We start from the raw sequence: 20,500 nt of genomic DNA, 5'->3' as shown, positions 1-20,500 counted from the left end.
CATATAGCGATGCCCCACCACTGCATTTTTTGGGCAAAGATAAGAGTGGCGTCGTCTTGCAGTTCTAAGGCTACTATGGCAGCATAAGGGGGGCATCGTCTTCTGGAAGGGGGAGAGCCCTCCGATTCCTCGCTTGGCTGCATCTACAATGCCTTATTATCATTATTATTATTAGCGGACAGCAGTGAGTGGATTTGAACCCCCAGCATCATCCCGCGGTTCCCCCCGTCTCAGAGCTGCTCTTTACCCATTGCAAATCACTCGAAAGAAGCAGCGGATCCCGATGGCATGGACACTTATGCAAGGTCTGCCGCCGCGCTGCCGTGCTACTGGAGCCTCCTCGCTGTCTCTTCATTCAACCCAGCTCCGTCGCCATCGCCCTGCAGCCGAGAGAGCCCTGCCGCAACGCGACCAGCGACCACCGAGCCAAAGCAGGCGGCATGAGGCTTGATTCAGTGCATTTATCCATGCTGGTCATCGGGGTCTCATTCGCCTGCTACTCCCCGAGTTTGAATTCCCTGCAGGACCAGGCTTACAAATCCGCCGTGGTGATCGAGGGCAAGGTGCAGTCCACGCCTGGGAACGTCTCCGCGGAGACGTACCGTGTGAATGTCAAAGTGCTGGATGTTTGGCCCCTGAACAGCGGGGGTCTGGAGCGGGAGCAGCTCGTCACCGTGGGGGAATTCGGATCCGAGGCGCCGTGCACCAAAGTGAAGAAGAACCACAAGTACATTTTTTTCATGGACCCCACTGACCAGCCCTTGGTTTTCAAGGCATCGTTTGCGCCTCTGGACACGATTGGGAAGAACCTTAAAAAGGATGTTGGGAAGGTCTTGTGTGTGGACTGCGGTAAGTTAATGCATTGTGGATCACCGGTGAAGTCCAAACCCGGAAGAACGAACGCTCTAATAACAGCTGCCCTGCGAGAAGGGCTTTGTGGTAACAGGTGCTCTTTTGAATTGTGGTTAGTGTGGCCACAGCATGGTTCGGAGTCGGTGGGTGCCCGATAAGGTGCCTAAGGGGCGTCTATGCAGCAATTTTCGACAACTCTCGCAGGCTCCCATAGCCCACATGATCAATCAAACTCTCTTTCTCTCTTTCCCTCTGCTATTCTCTCTCCCCTCAACTGCATCAGACATGCGCCTCGCACTGTTGCGTGTGAGGAATTGCAGTTTGTGTGTATCGAACCATCTGCATCCTGCAAACCCGCATTACACTTTTAACCTTTTATTGACACTTCGCGGTGCATCTCTTACTCCGTTGACTTGACACACAGATAGATTACTGTTCTATCAACATGTTGCTTCTCGTGGGAACATACAGCCCTCATGCATTTCATGGACCCGGTACAATTTCAGCACCAGGGACAGCGGCCTGTATCGCTGGTATCACGTGTGCCCTATGCAAACTGGTTCCTGGTCTATATTTAGGTTCACGACCTGCTTTAATGCTTTAATACCCTACACTTTGGCCTAGCCTGCGGTTCTGTCCTGTACACACACACATTCTCTGTGCCGGCAGAGGGCCATAGCACTGTGTGTTACAGTCCTTGCCTACAGCCTATGAGGATGTTGTTGAGAATATGAAATAATCAACCTCACCACCCAACGCTTTTTCAAGATCAACGCAGAAGAAGTTCCGGAATGGACTGTGGTCAGTAGACGTCGCCCTCAGGGAGTCATTTTAAACATCCGGCACATTTCATGTAGTAGTAAGGTGCTCTTTAATAGTCACACCTGATTTTCAAGTGTATTTATATTGTTAAATGAACAAAATGACAACATGGCTTGCTGCAGGATTCCCCAATTTAAAATATGATGGGTGAGGATATTGTTGAGGCTTTGCAACCTATTGATTAAGTACAATGCAGCACACTGTTGCTGCAGTACGCCGCACACAAATAGGTTACCTTAATTCATGCACGGAGCAACGTATTGTTAAGTGACCAGATCTGTGGGGTGTCTTGTCACCACATCCATTTCCTTAAATGGCACAGAAAGTTTGCTTGGTCTTCACCTGCAGATAAAATGTGTTTCCACTACTTTAATGATAAAGTAGTGTCCACTGCTAATGTCCCACGCTAGTCAGCACCCGCACAATCTCAAAATAAGTCGTAGCTTCTCTTACACTTTGAACGTAATGAGCCAATTAGAGCACCAGTAACATGCAACATATTTTACCTCCATTGTAATGTTTAACACAGTTGGGTTTCCGCTCAAGTGTTGTGGCCAAGAACATAATGTGTGTTCTATACTGCCGCCTCCTTACAGTCACTAACCTTGCACTCATGAGACACAAAATTGTCCCCTCTCTTCTTGTTTTCGCCACTCTCACTCTGGCTTCTAAACTCATCATGCCATTAGAGAGGTAACATAAAATGTACCTTATTACTGCTTGAGTTTCTTGAGCAGTCCAAATGTCCCCCATGAATTCTTCTGCCACTTAGCAGAGCTTGTCAGTGGTGTGATTGAACTGGCACGGCCACCTCCCAGTGTTACCTGAGAGAGTTGCCGCACCCTCTTCCTTAGGCTGTGTATATCTTTATCTGGTTCAAAGTAGCCAGCAACATAGTTAATGTGGCTCTGGTGGGCCATTGTAACTGAGGGGATTATTCCTCTTCTCCCCAATCATAACCATTTTCAAGCTAGCCTCTAATACAGAAACATAAACAGTCAGTCCCCTGACATCCTTGTGTCCCTTTGAGCTCCCTTTGTCATTCAGCAGTGGCTCAAGGTCGCAAATGTTGTGTTGACTACCTCTATCCCTCATATTAATTTCCCCAAACATTGTATTAAGTGCATATATTTTATTGGCCACCCTGTCAACCTCACACTGGTGCACGTGCAGCTTTGTCTGGGCTTAGCCTCTGAGTCCGGGCCCACTCAGTAGCACACATCCCAAACTTGCCTTAAATCCCTGTAGTGAAGAAGAACACAAGCTCCCAAGCGTAGGAATCAAGGCCCTGAATGTACATACTGTACAGCTCACAACGTGATGCAGTTGTTGTCTTCTGGCTCCTAAGGGGTCGCCTGAAAAACAGTGCTCACCGCCTGCACCCTTTCCTGAGTCAGCTGGGACTTACTGATGCACTGTTTCTACTGATTACAACAAACATGCAGCATCACAAACAATATGCAAACGCAGGATATTTGGATCAAACTTCTTGCCAGTGTCAAAAGCAGATCATATCGTATCCGAAACTTTAACAAGTCTCTGAGGCTATTGTACTGTAAAGAGTCAGTGTACAGACTGTAAGCAGCAAGTGTTTCCTGGAAGTCCAGTGCTGCTTTGTGAAAAGTCACAGACAATCAAACACTACCACTTTTAAAAGAGAAGTGCCTTAACATGTATGTAAAATGAATATTTGACATACTTTTGTTTCACAGATGGCTTAATTCAGTATATAACTGCAGCCACCTGAAATGACATTATAAAGCCATGACATATTCCTCAGTGCACACTTTCTTACCATTGTGTGTGCCGGTGTGTGTGAGTGTGTCTGCATCACGGCAAAGTCTGTGTCCTGGAGACTGTGGCAGGAACTACCACAGAGGAGGATTTAAGTAGTTTGGTGTTTTTATGTCTGTGTGTCTGTGGACAGATTGGGTCACTGCGATAGCATCACAACTGGGCAGATAGTTAGGACATTTTACAGGTGTGTAGCCGAGATAACTATGATGGCCAAGAAAGAGTGTGGTCTGACTCACGATTTGTGATTACCCATGTTATAATCTAGTAATTACCACTGAGTGCTCATGGGTTGCTACATCACCATGTGGATGGGTGTTATGGCTGCTGGGATCCCATCCCTGTCTTTACAGTATTTAGTCTTTGTTTTAGCCGGTTGAATGTACACTAACCTACAGCTCTTTGTAAGGAACACCATACGAATGCAGAGTAGAGCCTCTCTGTGCTCTCTGAACAGCTTCTGTTCTCCGTGACATGGATTCAACAAGATGCTGGAAACTCTCCTCTGAGATTCTGCCCCATGTTGACATGATTGCATCACACCATGTCTACAGAATAATCAGCTGCACGTTCACGCTGCCAATTTCCTGTACTACCAAATCCCGAAGGTGTGCTATTGGATTCGGAGGTGGTCACTGGGGAGGCAACTGAGGATCACTGAACTCGCTGTCATGATCATGAAACCAGTTTAGGACGACTTTTCCATTGTGACATGCTGCCTCGTCATGCTGGAAAATAGCCATTGGACGAGGTTGTGAAGTACATATTCATCAACATTACTCAGATAGGCTGTGACATACAAACAATGATTGATTGGTGTTAAGAGGCCCACAGTGTGCCAAGAAAACATTGTTCACACCATTACACCACCTGCAGCAGCCTGGACTGTGGACACAAGGCAGGTTGGGTCCATGGTTTCAATCTATTGATCCCTAAGTCTGTCCCTATTATCTGCGTTCCTCTGCAAAAACCCACAGCAATCAGACCAGGGTGTGCTATTTTGTTCAGTGTGGCTGACCCTCATATTTCTCTTCTCGGGTTTAAAGGAGTAAAACATGGTGAAGGTGGTCTTCTTCTAGTTGTTGCCCATCCACCTCGATGTTTAGTCCCTCAAGTACTCTTTATATGTATATCAGTTATAATGAGTGGAGGTACCATCTCCATTCTGTCACCTCCAACCACTCTCCTCTGATCTCTCTCATCGAAAAGACGTTTCCATCCACACGACAGCCGCTTACCAGATGTTTTTGGTTTGGGCTGAAAAACATCAGTTCCAGAAATACCATCCAACAATGATGTCATGGTCAAAGTTGCTCACATCACATATTTCCCCCTATTTGATATTGGATGTGAACATTAACTGAAGCACCTGACCAACAAGGCGTTGAACTGCCTGAACACGATTGGCTGAGAGTTGCACAGATAAGCAGGTGCACAGGTGTGAATGCCTTTTAATGATAGGAGCAGAGATGGCTAGAAAATATGTTTATATCCTTATTATATCATTACCAACTTTATAGTATGAGTATCTAGAGCCTCACAGCAAGAAGGTTCCAGGTTTGAATTGTGGTTCAGCCGAGGTCTTGGGTCAATGTTCTCTCCATGTCTGTGTGGGTTTTCTCTGGGTACTCCGGCTTCCTCCCACAGTCCAAGATATGCATGTTAGGGGAGACTCTAAAGTGTCCGTAGTTGTGAGTGCAAGAGTGAGTGGTTGTTTGTATCTGTACGTTGGTCCTATGATACGCGGGCGACCTTTTCAGGCTGGACCCCACCTCTCGCCCCTAATCAGCTTGAGTTTGCTCCAGCCCCCCTCTGAATCGTCAGAGGATAAGCGGTGCAAGATAATGGATGGATGAACCAAACTTTGTTGATTGTGTGCTGAGCTTTTTGCCACTTATTCCTTTTTAAAGATCAGCTGAGGGTCTGAGTTAAAACGAGACGTGTCCTCATGCGAGTGGACATATTTTTGATTGGAGTCGAGTCAGACATGGCTGTAACCTCAAGTATGTCACATCTGCCTTCTAGCTTAGCATAACAATAGTGTTAGTAGTGTCCCTCGTGGCGCAGCCTGAATCAGAAATCGTGAACCAGATGTGGTAGGTGAGGCCTCTGGCTTTGAGTCTATCCATTGACTCCATGGAGGAGACCTACATAATTTCATTTTGTGGCTGCATGTGTGTGGGTGTATGCAGACTGGTGGGAGCACTGTATGAATGTGAGACAGTACAAATCGGTGCAACGCTGGGAAAACAAAAAAGGTCCACGTCCTTACTTAGGCAAATCATTCTCCCTTCTTTGAGTATTTCTGTGTTGCTAATTAAGGCCATTGATTTTTATTTGACATTAATTAGTGTAACAGTGTTGTGGTGGACGCACACTCTTATCACTAGTCCGTCCCTGTGAAGTCCCACTGAATGCAGGTCGCAGCTGCTGCATCGAGGTGGCAGACAGGCGGGACTTTGCCCCGAGCTATGCATCTTTCCTTGAAGAGAGAGAGTTCCTCAGAAGAGCTAGTCACAGAAATGGAATGACAGCTGCTGATGGCTGCTGGCTTCGGTGCTTATCCCACAAATTTGTATGAATCAACATGCGTCCGCACGTTGGTCATTGTATCCGAACGGCACCCTCAAGGGCAATTCGGCAAACAGTCGCTGATTGTGACAAAAGGTGCTCAGGTATCGTTTCTCACCACTTGAGATTGTTGTCATGTATGGGATGTGATGCGTTTGTTTCATATAAGCGTGATTGAAGTGTTTTCCACTCTCAGTGATGTTGTGTGCGGAGCAAGCAACACGGATCGTTTTGAGGGAGGTTACACTGCATGTTTCCGGGGACCGTTTTCCATGCTCACTGGGTCATTTATGTCGACTTTCCGTCCGCTGATTATCCGCCCGGCGACTCTTCTTGGACAACATGGCTTGATGTATATTTATGAGATGTATATAAAAGCGATATGGCCATTTTCAGTAATTGGCGGCTCATTTTCCTGTCCTATTAGGGCACTCTCTCACAATCACTCAGACTTCTTCTCCACATTTTTTTTTCTTTGAATCGTTTTTGTTTTTTTTTAGCCATTTTTATGACAGCGTCCATTCTGTCTATCCTCTACTTAAGTCACACTTCTGCAGTGACAGGCCTGGTTTCATTGTAGAGTCGAGGTTTACTGATTCAGGTCAGAGTTGATACCACAGCTGTTACAAAGCAGATGTGTGATGGGAGTAAGTGTTGTGCTCGCAGCCTCTCAGTCACTGGGCTTTACCCTGCAACCATATTAAATCAGGTGGATGTCATCAGGTGGTGTTTGTGACCGCTGCTGCCCAGTGGTATCGCACAGGGACGGAGAGAAAAGCAAAAGCGGCCGCTGTCTTTCCACAGTCTTGAGTTGAGTGGATTGTTTGGTGCCAGTATTTTTTTGGAGCCAATAGTTTTTCTAATTTTCTACAGTGTCTGCTGATTCATCTATTCTTTACAGCACAGTGCAGTATGTAACAATACGGGATGTGTGTTGAGGTTAGATGACTTCAACAGGAGTGAGGAATTTAAACTCCTCTTCTGCTCCTACTTTGGTCTCTTCAGCGTTTTTCTTAGAAGAGCCTCACAGACATAATCCATTTCATAAATTACAAATGTTTAAGATCATATTTTCAAAAAATCCGTACGGTGTAATTAATTGAGTATTTATTCTTAACAAATATTTTGATACTATTACAGCTACAGTGTGTTTATTGTGTGTTGTACAGTGGAATTTTGCTTCTTGTGCGTAAACAAATACATAGACATGTGCAGATGCTATACAGTCCCATTATGTGCATATAATGTACAGATGCTGTATAGATGAAACTAATACATCCCTGCAATAATCCGGGTAGAGACCTTGTGTGTATTGTTAAGAGGATCTAGTCTGCTGTTGGTTAAGCTGTCTGTCACCGTCATAACACTAATCTAATACCAATCCGTATATATACATTATGTGTAGCATAACCACCTCGTTTATAACCACATATACAAGTGGGGCGAGAATTGTGTCTGTTTTGATTATTAAATATTAATGCCCATTCATTTTTCCACATATATGTTTTTTACAGTAGCCTTCTAGCAAAGCTATATAGCTTTTGGCAAATTCAAACTTATTAGTTCTAAATCATACACAACATTTATGATGAGCTTTGGCCAGGGCTAACCAGTGTTTTGTTTGCTGTAATCAAACTTAACAATTCCTCCGCTAATGTGAAATCTAGCAAGTATAAATACCACAAGTATAAATACAGATTTTTAAATAAAATTAATAACAATAATTTGGAAAGATCATAGAACGTAATGGTAGAGGGTTAAAATGAGTTGGAGTGGATCACAACACGCTAACAGACACATAGACCTGGCATGTTATCTGCTTTTTATATCAAATGTGTCAGCAAACAGAATAACTGTCAACCTTCTCAGATGATATATGCACTGTCCTATACAGTGTTTTTTTTGTTTCAGTCCATAAATAGGTCAGATGAGACTCCTTAAGTCATGGCACAATAGTCACTTATATAAGAAAAGTGTACTGTAGGTCCACTTGATACTAATACAGTGATGCAAAATAGCACTAGTTTGTATTCAAACTGAAAACCTGATCAAACTAAACAGCTCTGGAGTCTGTTTTCAAAATTATTGCGAATCAAATGCCTGCATATCATTTTCACCACTGGTGTTGACTCTGTGTTTAGAGAAGAACCATAGACTGTATAGAGATGGATATCACATGATGCACAGGCTTGACCAATCCTGAGTCATTCTTGAAATTGATGTGTACTCTTACTTTTTGATCCAAGTCCCATTCACTAACATGGAGGAGGCATGATTTATGTCTCATGCTGCAGCCAGCCACCAGGTGGCAATCAAGAACTTTTGTGACTGTATCTTCATATACAGTCTATGACCCGGAATCAGTGTCATCCATGGTGTGATATCCATTATATGACTGGTCATTACAACAGTGGCTCCTCTGACCTTCCAGTTAGCTATAAGCCTGCGTGCACAACGTCAGGGGACGTACTCACCTAAATGGAATGCGGCCATTATTAAGGCTATTAGTTACACAAAATGTCTGCCTCCAGAGAGGTCTAAGTAGCTTGTCTGGCATTTCACACCAGCTGAACCATTACAAATAGATCCAGAATGTGATAATGTCACAGAGGAGATCATGAGCACAGGAGTCTGACAAGGTTTCATAGTCATCGTTTAAAATCATCCAAAAAAGATGAGCGTCATTTTTTCATTTTGGTGGTTAAAAAATAAAAATTTAATAATGATTTATTTGTCATTGGCAACATTAGTTTGAGTGCTCTGAGATTCATATTGAACTAAGGGAATTCTAAGATCTTGTGTGCCTGGAGATTTTCAGGATTATACTCAAAGACTAAATGAAAGAGTCAAAACAAAGTTGTGTTTTGATAGACTACAGTAAGCCAAGAAAACCTCGGATTATATGGTACATATTCTTATCACCACCTATTCACCACTTCTGATGTAAAAAACCCTTCATTTGATTAACTACAGAGCTGTTTGTGATGATAGAAAATCTCCAGACACGACTCAAAACCTAGTTGTTATCACCTGCTAATTCTGCCCGAATGTGCTGCACCACAAAACTAAAATAGTATCAATTTAGTCCTGCGTGAGCAGTTTCCCCACTCTGCTGTGACAGATGCTGTGTTTTCCACAGTTGTGGATGTCTGATTAACATGCCCCTTTGATTGCTCACACACCAAAGCACTGCTTTGGATGATTATACATTTTTATGCCGTAATACAGAATTACGTCTGGGCTCATGGAGGATAATGGGGTTACTCCAAGTTCTGAAGGATAAGGAGTTTGAGGACAAGTGTGTAGTGTGTAAGGCAATTTAAGGCTTGTTGTTTCATAACAAATTTAACACGTGATCCACATAACTTCAAATAGTTTTGCTGAGATTCTCCTTTAATTATAACTTTTTAAAAGTTGCGACTGGGGAGGTTTGTAAAATAACAGTCAGCAAAAAGGCTTCTGCAGAAATGATTTTTCTTAAACAACATAAAAGGTCTAATATGCACTGTGCAATGTTATATCACTAATCTGTTACAATATTTAATATGATCAATTTTTGTACTAATGTTTAACAGGTTAGTGATTCAAAGATTATATTTATTATATTGTTTTGAATTTGAGCAAAGAGACAATTTTGAATAAGCATTTGGTGATTCAGTACAGTCATTTGCATCTCAAGAGACTTGACAAGCAGGTCACCATCTTTGATTATTACAGATTTTTTTTTATTTATCACACTTTTATTTCCTATAATAGTCAATATACAGCATTGCCTACAGCTCTGCTGCAAAACTGTGCTTGCAAGCAGCGGAAATCCATCACCAGACAGAGGAGCCGGTTTGGGGTCGGCTGCTGTTGGTGTGAACGCAGATTAGTTTCACAGTCAGTACATAATGTCACAACCGATAATCTCCATTAATCTGGCTTGAATTCATGGCATAAAAGCTGCTTTTGGATCAGCAAAACTATTTGAACAGAATTTTCCTTTTTTTCCAGAGAGGACACAGACAAATACTGTACGTCTGGTGGGTTTGGCGGAGGATTTGCATCTGTAAATATGATATATCTATTATGTGTGAGTGAAGAATGTGCTTTAGAGTAATGTAGAGTAGGCCTATAGATAAAGATAAGTCAGTGTCTATTCTTAATCGGATTTATATAATCTGATCATGAGAGCACTTAAATAGAGATATTAAATATCATGAATACTGTGGCAGTTAGTTCTACCTTTGGATGGAACATTTGGACATATGACCTCTGCTATGAATAGACTTACCATCCCACATATTTAAGGTTTTAACATTTTCAGAATAACTTGAGATGTATGTGATATTTCTAGAATAAAGTGCATTAAACTTTGCAACTGGCATCTGCCTCAAGATAAGCTGTGGTAAGCTGAACAATAGAGAAACAAGCAGACATAATTATAGCCCAGTTTTATGCTAGTTGTAGAACTAAAATAACTCAAAAACCTTTATACAGTGAAGTTATTTTTGTCCTTTTATCTCTTTAAATGCTACCAGCTGCAAAACAGCTGTTTGTTCAGTATCAAGCAAACAAATATATACTCTCTATAACTGTGATGGAAGTAAATGTTCTACAAAAAAGTACAGCAGTCTCAACAAAGTCTGTTTTTTGGATTTCGTACAGTTTCTCTCTCCTGCTCAGCCTTTCCAATAATTAGGGCTGTGAGCTTTTCACCCACTGAAGAATGTTGCCTTCACCACAATGAGGCAGTATATGATCAGGATCAGGAAGCAGGACAAACAGGGAAAAGTTGAAAGGGATGAGTCCGTTGGGAATGTCTCAGCAGTTGTTAGATTCCCTGGCCCTGTGGCTGGAGCCGTGTCAAAGAGGGGCTCTGAGGCCCACAGTCACTGCACAGTGTGGGAGATATGTGCAGGACAACAACTGTGGAAGTCGCTCTGTTTCAAAGTCAGATTTTTACTTTGTTCAGAATAGGAGGCCATCTTTCGGGAGCTGGAGCCGCGCTGCAGTCTGCCTGGAAGTGGACGTGTTTGTGATTAAACTGACCGTAATGGTGTGTCCTTCGGGGAGAGACGGTCGTGCACAGTGTTTGACCGTGGCCAAAAAGGTGCCCAGCAGTAAAAACATCCACAGGCCCCCTGTACTACACAGCACCACAACACAAACAAATAAGAAAATAAAATAAAACACAGGAGATGAGACTGATACCTTAGAAACATGCAGTTATTTTCTTCAGTAACAAATAGCAATGAACAATACATGTCAAGATTAAATATCATGAAAGACAATCTGCAGTGAAATTCAGGACCAGAACCTGCTCTATAATTTGACCTGCTGATGTTTCCGACCCCACACATCCTCTGTTGTTTTTTATGCTCTTTACGACTCTGGATTCTCCGGCTTTGTGAAGGCAGTTTAAGTTTACCCGTGTCTTTTGAATCATTCAGTAATTTGCAGCTATCTTGGGCTGCAATACTCTTCCTTCACAGGCTGCAGCCAGTGCATGTTATTAAATATTGAAAGCATTTTTTCCTGTGCACAGCATGAAAGGTTGTCGACAAAATTAACCCTTTAAAGTCACAAATACGACCAGCGGCAAACCAACAAACAGGAGCCAGAGCCGAGGAAACAAAATACTTATATACTGCAGGAATTTGCAAAAAAATAAAGAAGCATTATGCATCGTATAACAACACACAGAAAAGAAGATCTCTCTACCTGTTATTGTATTTGAGCATTAAAGAACAACACAGTGTGTATTTAAGCCTTTCAACCAGGAGAGAAAAAAACAGGATACAAATCAATCATTCATCACTAATAAAACCTTATTTCCTGTCATTTTTTGGCATTGATTCTTCTGTCTTGTGTTCAGAAAATAGAGCAGTTCCATGCCCTAAATCTCTTCGACATACACAGTATATATGTATCCAGCAGATTGACTAAAACTTGGAAGTCGGGAAAAAGCTGCCAATAATTTGTTCCAGGGCTATTAGCCTTGTTTTATATGCATTTGGCTTTGTTAACATCTATTGACAGTCCCATTATTAACCCTGTTTAGTCTGGTAATCCAGCTCTGGATCAATGCATAACTCTGAGAAACCCAGGTAAGCTCATTTTTCAATGATCTGAAACCCGACTAAAGCTGCTTGATTCCCTCCGATATGAAACTGGTTGCTGTGGCACGCACAATCCCTTCCTGCTTGTTGTCTTTGAGAACTCACGCTGACACGAAGGTTTTCTTGTGATTCACATTTAACAGATACTTTTTGTATGAACAGCATAATTGCATGTAACACCGGGCTTGTCGTCGGGAGTGTCAGGATCACACAAATTACTGTTGAGATCAACATTGTTTCGGCATGTTGTTGTAGAAGTAACCTACTTGCTCACTTCCGAGGAGGGAGGGCGAAGCTGGCGGGCACACATTTCTACGTTCTTTCTCTTGTAGATCTTTGTAGCTGTGGGCGTAGCGCCACAGACAACACATTCCATAATATTCCATGCACAGGTCCACAGATGACAACAGGGCTCCTCAAGTGCAGGGTATCAAAAGGTCTGTGTAAACAGCTTTTGGTCGTCAGTGTCAAACGCTGCTGCAGTTTATTTATAGTGCAGCGTCACAACGGATTTTAGAAAATATGTGCATCGTGTTATTGCCAGTGTCAAGTGATGACCTGATGAAGCGTGTGGATTTGTTTCACAATTTTGAGACTGTGTCGGTGAAACATGTCGTCCCGCTCGTAGCCTTTCGAAAAACAACACTCAAGAACAAATCTTATCGCCCCATCGTGGCAGTATGAATTCATGATAAAATCAAGGCAACATGTTTTGACTGGAAGTTTGAAAGTTTCTCATAACTCGTGAATGTAAAAAATCGATCTGAATGTTTCTCAGTTTGCAGGCAGGAATAGTTCAGCTAATTAATACTCGTGTTTCACGTTGGGCAGCATTTTGCTTTCGGTTGCTTAATTGGGAAATAATATGCGTCTTCATGCAGCATCACCTCAACGAGGTGCTAAGAAGACTCACAGGACGCAGCATAACACTGTAGGATTCTCTATATGGAGTCTTGTACATTTCCCATCGTGCACCACTTTCTACCCACATATCTTCCCACCAGGTTTCTCCTGGTTTTATCTGTGGATTTGAACACGTTGTGTGAACGGTTGTTCTAATCTAAGGAAACAGGTTTATAGAGTCAAGCACATTCAGCTACAAAGCTATATTTAGTCACATGTATTACCTTTTACAACCTTTAAAAAAAAAAAAACTTACATAAACCAAAAGTCGTTCCCCATGAATCTGTTTGTCTGCATGTTCACAGAGGAATACAAGCAATTTAAGCGAATTTCTTCCTGGCCGAGTACAGTGCTTGCCAACACTTGGGTGTGTTGTTCTTTGGGTAATTGTTTAAATATCTGCAATGTTCTTTTGCTATAATTCTGTGTTGGCAAGCAAATGCATGTTCCCTGCGTCTGTTGTAACGTGGCTTCTTTCAAATTGTATTCGTGCAAAGATTCAAGCATGATGTATGCTGGAAAAGGAAATCATACATGAAGTGCGTGTTGGTCCCAAAGTGTAATATTAGAATCCGTTGTAAATATGCAGAGAAAGCTGACAGTGTCCATGACAGGAACTTCAACAAAACGATAGGGAACAAAAGGACCATGGGAAGGGCAACTGTGTTTGTGTGCAGCGTGCCGAAGTGTTGAAAAGAGGGGCTGCCGGCACTCCCGCTGGGCGCCTCCTGGTGTGTTTAAGGGACGTGTCCGGCCATGTTCACCCCATACACACAGTACATATCCTGAGAGAAGGTTTGTTTCCTCAGGTATGTTGTAGGTGTGGATTGATGTGTGTCTTAACTTGAAAAGACTTTAAACAGAATGGAATGGCTTGTTAGCCGGGTTTGGAAGTGGACCAAGACGAAATCATGTTCCCTTCAGCGGTGGAGGGGGTCTCCTGTTCTGAGGCAGAGGTTTGTTTCAGCGCACATTGATTATAGTGGAGGTGAATTTCATAACTCTGCGGTCCGTGCTCCAGTGTTACCATCCCCGAATGCAACACAGAGGAGGAGCTGATAAAAGCTTATGACAGAGCTGACTCACAGAAGAGTCAGCTGTAAACAACAGGTCGACGCACTCAGTTTTCCTGAGTAATACCAGTATTTCTGCAAATATTTACACACCTTTTCATCCCACTGCTACATGACCAGATACTTGACACTTACAGTAACTCATGCGTGTGCTGTCTGTTTCCAAAACCCGTGACGCCATTGAGCCCCTTCCGAAGTCCTTGAGCCTTTCCGGAGTGGGTGATTTGGGGAAAGATATTGTGAATTCCCACTGGGGTTTCATTCATATTCAAAAGGGGTACATTTACTTTTTTCCCAACACACCTCAGTGGTTAGGTTCACATTCAAAGTAAAGCCCCAAAGACAGAATAAAGCAAATTTATTGAATAGTAATCTTTGATAATTAAAGATAAAACCCCATGCGTGTCTGTGTGCGATTACTCCTGCATGTGTGTGGGTGCGGGGGCGTGTGTTTTGGTAATAGCCTGTTACTCTCTCCTTTACCCGTGCTTTCTTCTGACCTTCCACCAGTGCTCCTGCTCATTATTGTGTTGGTCTAATCTGGAGGGGACAGGACTGGGTGCAGAAGTGTATTTATCTTCCTGCACAAATAGGACCTCTTTCCGTCTGGTCCCTGCTCGGCTTGTTGTTGAAAGATAGTGAACAGCGTAGAGCAAGCTCCAGAGTGCGTGTGTGTGTGTTTGTGTGTGGGGCTGTGTGTGTGTGCACGGGTGAACTGAGATGTGTCCCAGCTGGCCCACAGACCAGCACACTAACCATCACCTCACTGCAGCAAATGCAGACAAAAGAGGAATATATCTCCCTTGTGATATCGATACCCCTTAACTCCAGGGGTGTCTTACCCTAAATGAGAAAGCAGCATTCCTCACAGAGGTCTGTTGTACTTGTGAAAGCCAGTAAGATCGGTGTTACAGAAAGTCCCTGTAGCGTGAGCCCTGTAGTCCCCTTTCCGCCTTTTCTCCATCACATCTTTTCGGGATGTGTACTTTTGCTTCGCATTGTCTAGGCATGTTTCTCTTCATTCCCTTGTTTTCTCCATGACATTAAGCTTGCAAGCAGGCGGTTATCATACTGCAAATGGCCACGGGCCAGGAAACTACTGTAGCCAAGCCAGAATTACAAAACAACACAAAGTGTACCTGAAAAAATCACACAGACGACAGACCTTTGTGCTTCCCGAGAAAACGCCACTCTGATTAAACCAGCGGTCAAGTGTTTGACCTCAGTTTTGCCGTGCAGTAAACGACTTGGCGCAATCATGTGCTCGCCTGCACTTCATCTTTATCCTCGCAAGCATGGTTTAGTATTATATTATTACTATGTGGCTTTTTGAGCAACGATTAATTCTCTATTGGCCAAAACTCAACTATTTTAGGCTAAAGATTTGGTACCTCGTCCTTTATTAATCTGCTCACACTGGCAGCTGCTTGCCTATTTAGAATTATTGCTGCTTTAGCTAGCTTTGACCTCCTTCTTGTTGCGGGGGTTGTCAGTCACTGGTGCGCTTGGGCGATTGGTTTAACTGCTTCTAGACGAGTGGAGAGGGTTCTCTGGGCCTGTGCGGTCATTCTGTCGCTCCGAGGTGACCCGACCACAGTCCGAGCTTCCTCTCAGCCACGTCTGCCTCGCCAGGGCACGGCGTGAGGCCATCCTGGCACCATCGGCCGGGGCCACTCTCTTGCCCACTTATCAAGTTCACTCAATTTGAGGCCACCTTGATGTGGGCTAATGCCGCCAAAGCATGATCCAAGCTTACACATGCGTAGTGGCCTGTTTTCCCGGAAAAGCCTACATTGGTGAAAAACAAACAAAGAGATAAGAGAGACTCTAGATAAGCCCGAGCTTAGCCACAAGAGGCACAGGCAGAAATGCAAATGATCCGACCAAGAAGCTGGTTTCTGTCTGTGTGAAACTCCTCGCGCTGTCCTCATTGTGACATGTTTGTGTTGCTCCGAAAGCACATTCTGGAGATAAAGGACAAGTGCAGAGCGCAAAAGGAATTTGATTTGATGCGAAGAATGCAAAGCACAGAGCGGATGCACGTATGTTTTTGGAAGAAGGGGGTCGCTGATAAGAGCACAACCTTCCCATGTTTTCCCTCGTGTAAATTTACATCTCTGCAGTTTAAAGTCGTTTTCACCAAGTGTGAAAAGCTGACTCCTAGATACATTTACGATTAAAGTGATATTGTTCCCTGACATTTGTAAATCAACAATTTAAATGTTCTTGCGCTTTCGTTTTACTTCAAATAAAAGTAAAAAAGTTTAAGGAATATTCTTTTATATTTCCTGAGTACTTTGTCATGTGGTTCATATGTAAACCTCATAAAAAATCAAAATCAAAATGAGTATTTAGAAAACATTAAAAAAGATTAGAGTTTTAATGTATTATGTACCATTTTAAAACGTATTCTGCTAGTGTATAATAATAATAATAATTAGGGAAAAATCAAGTTGTTCTGGTTTGTTTCAGATGTCGTATCAAATAAATTAAGCTCTTATACATGCAGAAGATTTGTATTAGAAACCTCATGAGTGGAAAAACAACTGGAAAATGTTAACGAATCGATGACCCATGAGTTTCTTCTATTTACAACTGGATGCACCTGTGTGTTTGTCTGCGTATGCGTATGCGTGTGTTTGAGGGGTTGTGTTTGTATTTGAGTGTGACAGTGTATACTTTGTCGGCTCTGGGACACTTAGATTGAGTGTGTGTTGTTCTCTCTGCGCATATGTGTTTGCGTGAAGACCTGGTTCCATGTGGGTGTGTGTTTGATAAACTGTGAGAGCATGTGGGAGATTGTTTGTCTATTCATCTGGGTGAGAGCAGGAGAGAAGGAGCCGAATGAGGAGGTGGAAGAGATCTGCTTCCAGCCTCTATCTTCAAGTCAATCTCGCTCGCAGTCACACACAAACCTCTTTATCCCGGCCTGAGACAGAAAGGGAGGGAGACAGACCAAGAGAGAGACAGACGGACAGAGGCTTCAGGAAAATAAATACGTTTTAAAAAATAGAGAAGGGGAAAGCGAGGCCGAGAGGTTCAATCAGACGGCTTTAAGAAGATAGAGCGGATTTTTGTCTAAGAGGATCATCGAAGTCATGCTCAGACAACATCTGTCATTAAAAACATTTGCACTATTTCAGTACCAGTGCAATGAGCTATAATAGTCCAATTGAGAGGCGATTTGTTATCTCTGCGAAAGACATGTAGAAAGTGAAGACGTGGTATCAGCGATCTCATCGGCGAGCAGAAAATTATTTTACAGCGCTCAGTACTTTAGTCCCAGAGGAAGTTGAGTGGCAATTGACATCCTCTACAGCGTCTTCTCCAGCTACACTGTACCCTCACACACACACACACACACACACTAACTTTGCCTTTGGCTCACACACTCACACACACACACACACACACACACATGACCATACACTTCATCAGGTAAACTGTGACTGGTGCCAAAGAGAGGCATACATTTCCACTGAGGGTGTGAGGAAACAAGGAGAAGCGCACAATAGTAGCTCTGTGTGGGTGTGTCTGTTATGTCTGACTGCAGGACGAGCATAAAGGGCAATAAAATTAAATGAGATAAATCAACCTCAACTTAATTGTAGCTCTGACACAAATGTATGGCTGTCATTTTCACGGTGCACCTCTGGCAGTCGCCCAGACAAGGAAAGACTGTCAGTAAGAGTTTGGAGGTGCAGAGATCACATCTGGTAACAGGGGCTGAGTGTGTGTGTGTGTGTGTGTGTGCCTGCTGTGGTGCCGGCCTGTCATTGCAGTATCATGCCCCATTGGCTGATGAGTTGCTATGCTCATGTCTTGTTCCTCTCCGCCCCAATCAAATCTGTCACAATATGAGTCAGCGCGGCCGTAAGCGGGGGAAGATGCCCCCTCGCCATCGCAGATCGATGGGTTATCGGGCACATCGGTGGGGCTTTGACCACTGCCGAGCCACACCTGAGGGTAAGGCAGTGGGATGTGGAGCACGCGGGCTGGACCGGAGCCGGAGAACTTGACAAAGTGAGAGGCTTCAAGAGCTGAAATCTCCTTTTCTCAGTGGCCTTGAGAGTGGAGCATGCTCAGTGATGGTGTTTGTCATATCTCCCTCTCCGAGATGCTGCTGCAGTGCTTCCCGGCAGGCTTGGCACCGGGCTTGCTCGTGGACATCTCTCTCATGGAGCGATACAGTGGCCGGGCTGCAGCTGCTCAATGGATACCTCTCTGCCTTTCTGTTGTTTCACTCCTTTTCTCAGTTTCTCTCTCTCTCTCCGTTGCTCTCCTGTCTTTCAGTGCCACCTCTCCCACTTGTCTTCCCATTGTATTTCTTCCACATTATCTCCTACTTTCTTCGCTGGCATCCTTTCTTGTTCCTCTCTCGCCGTCTCATCCTCACTCCACCCTTCCACATCTCTCTCTCTATCTCTCTCTCTCTCTCTCTCTATCTCTCTCTCTCTCTCTCTCTCTCTCTCTCTCTCTCTCTCTCTCTCTCTCTCTCTCACTCACTCACACACTCTAGTTGCTACCCTTAAGACCGCGGTTACCATGGTGACAGCTATGTGCTGCGGAAACGTCAAAGAGCCGAATCCACCCAGGATCACTTCCTTGTTTTAACACTTCAATTCTTTCTTGCTGTTTCTCCTTGATTTCTCGCAGCTCTCTGTAAATACCAGGCGGCCTTGATTTTATATGCATCAGCCGTTTGTGAATGAGGGCGGATGGGGGGGGGGGGTCGATTTCTCGTCTCTCTGTGCGATCAGGATCTCAGCTGTTGCTCAGCAGTCATTAGTAACACTTAGATTTGGAATCTCCGTTGACCTTGGCCCCGCTGACCTTGAGGAAATGGCCCCTTCCTCAAGCCCCCCCACATGTCACCCACTCTGATTTGTGTCGTGTCTCCCCTTAAGGGGGCTTCACCAGCCATCCCAGTGACATAAGTGTCTCCACACACTCTTCTCATCTTTTGCCTGTCATTCATTCAGAGACACACACACACACACACACACGCACACTGCACACATCCCACACATAAACACTCATGGAAAGCAGCAACAGTCATGTTTATGCTCAACAGCCGGATGAGCAGGTTTATATTTCAGTAATCAAACAGCAACACACCTCAGTGCGTGGTCAGCCGAGGAAGCAGATGCCTTGGGAAGAGGTGAACCTCAGCAGGTGGGGCTGTTTTCTGTCATGCGAAGAAGAAGAGGACATTCTCACACCCAAATGCCTCTTTTACTCTTTCTTCTCATTGTCCTTCCCTCTCCTCCCTCGCCCCCTGCTCCATTTCTTGCCATTTATCCTCTTTTGTTCCTGTTTCTCCGTCTCTCCTTCCCTGCCCTTGTCTCATCTCTGAGAGAAACGACTACAGATGCGCGTTCAAAAGCAGGCACTATACCCCACTTTAAGCCCCCCCACCTCACACATGCACACACATTGTTGGCAAAAAAAAAAAGAAGAAGCAGACAGACGTAAACAGCGTAACCTAATGGCTGTTTAAAGCCATTATGTCTAAAAAGATAAACTCTCGTGCCTGTGAAAGGGCAGGACTGTGGTTGAGCGGTTGAGCTGTTGAGGGGCGTCAACGTGATGATGTGCAGGTATGCTGTTGTTAGGAGAGAGCTGCTCAACTCCATCATACGTGGAAGCTGTCTCCCCTTTTCTGGGAGCAGCCAGGAGGGATTAGGGGGCAGGCGGAGATGGGGCCTGTGAGGCATTTTATGAGCAGGACATACAGAGGATCCATGTCAGAACTTTTAGGGGTTGGCTGAAATCCTTTTTTTTTTTTTTTTTTTTTTGTGGGGATGTGATCTTCAAGTCATGCTCCTCCCACGCTGGCCCACTGTGCCCCTCCACCTCCAGACCCTGATTCCAAGGACGGCCCACGGCTGTTGAAAAACAGCAGATGCTTTCGAGGAGAGTAGGAAAAAAAAAAACGGAGAGAAGGAGATTTAGACGCACATTTCCATGACCATATTTGTGTCCGGGGGAAAAGGGGTCTTTTAAGACTCTTGGTGTTTACCTACAGTGTCAAATACAGCGCAGATGGTCAACCCAGTTCAGAGCGCATCACACAATCCTGTGGAAAAAAACGACAGCTTCCCTCTTCCCCTTTCATGTGTTTTTGCATGCCATTTTCACATATCCATGTTGTATGGAACTCAGTGATACAAAAAAAAAATTTACTATAAATAAACTGCTTTTAGAAATTGTTCCCAGTTAAGCAGCAGCTTTGGTGCAGATAATGTTCTCTCAGAGCGAAAAAGCTCCACATGCGCCGTACGCCCTTATAACTCATGTCAGCCACTGTTAAAGTTATTGTTAAACTAGCTGAGGTACAGGGGATAGTTATTACCTATTTGCATCTTGTGTGGGTGGCCC

General features: G+C 44.0%; 1 protein-coding gene across 1 annotated transcript in view; it reads left to right on the top strand.

Moving 5' to 3' along the window:
• Positions 1–286: 286 nt before the first annotated feature.
• nrg2a (neuregulin 2a) overlaps positions 287–20,500 on the top strand; it is a 71,017-nt gene continuing 50,803 nt past the window's right edge. The window contains exon 1 of the mRNA XM_062406528.1: positions 287–849. Within this exon, the coding sequence (XP_062262512.1) occupies positions 441–849 (409 nt within the window). The 5' untranslated portion in view covers positions 287–440. The remainder of the gene's footprint in view (positions 850–20,500) is intronic.

Source organism: Platichthys flesus, chromosome 15 (genome assembly GCF_949316205.1).
Source record: "Platichthys flesus chromosome 15, fPlaFle2.1, whole genome shotgun sequence".
Classification (NCBI taxonomy): domain Eukaryota; kingdom Metazoa; phylum Chordata; class Actinopteri; order Pleuronectiformes; family Pleuronectidae; genus Platichthys; species Platichthys flesus.
This window is presented reverse-complemented; position numbering and strand designations above follow the sequence as displayed.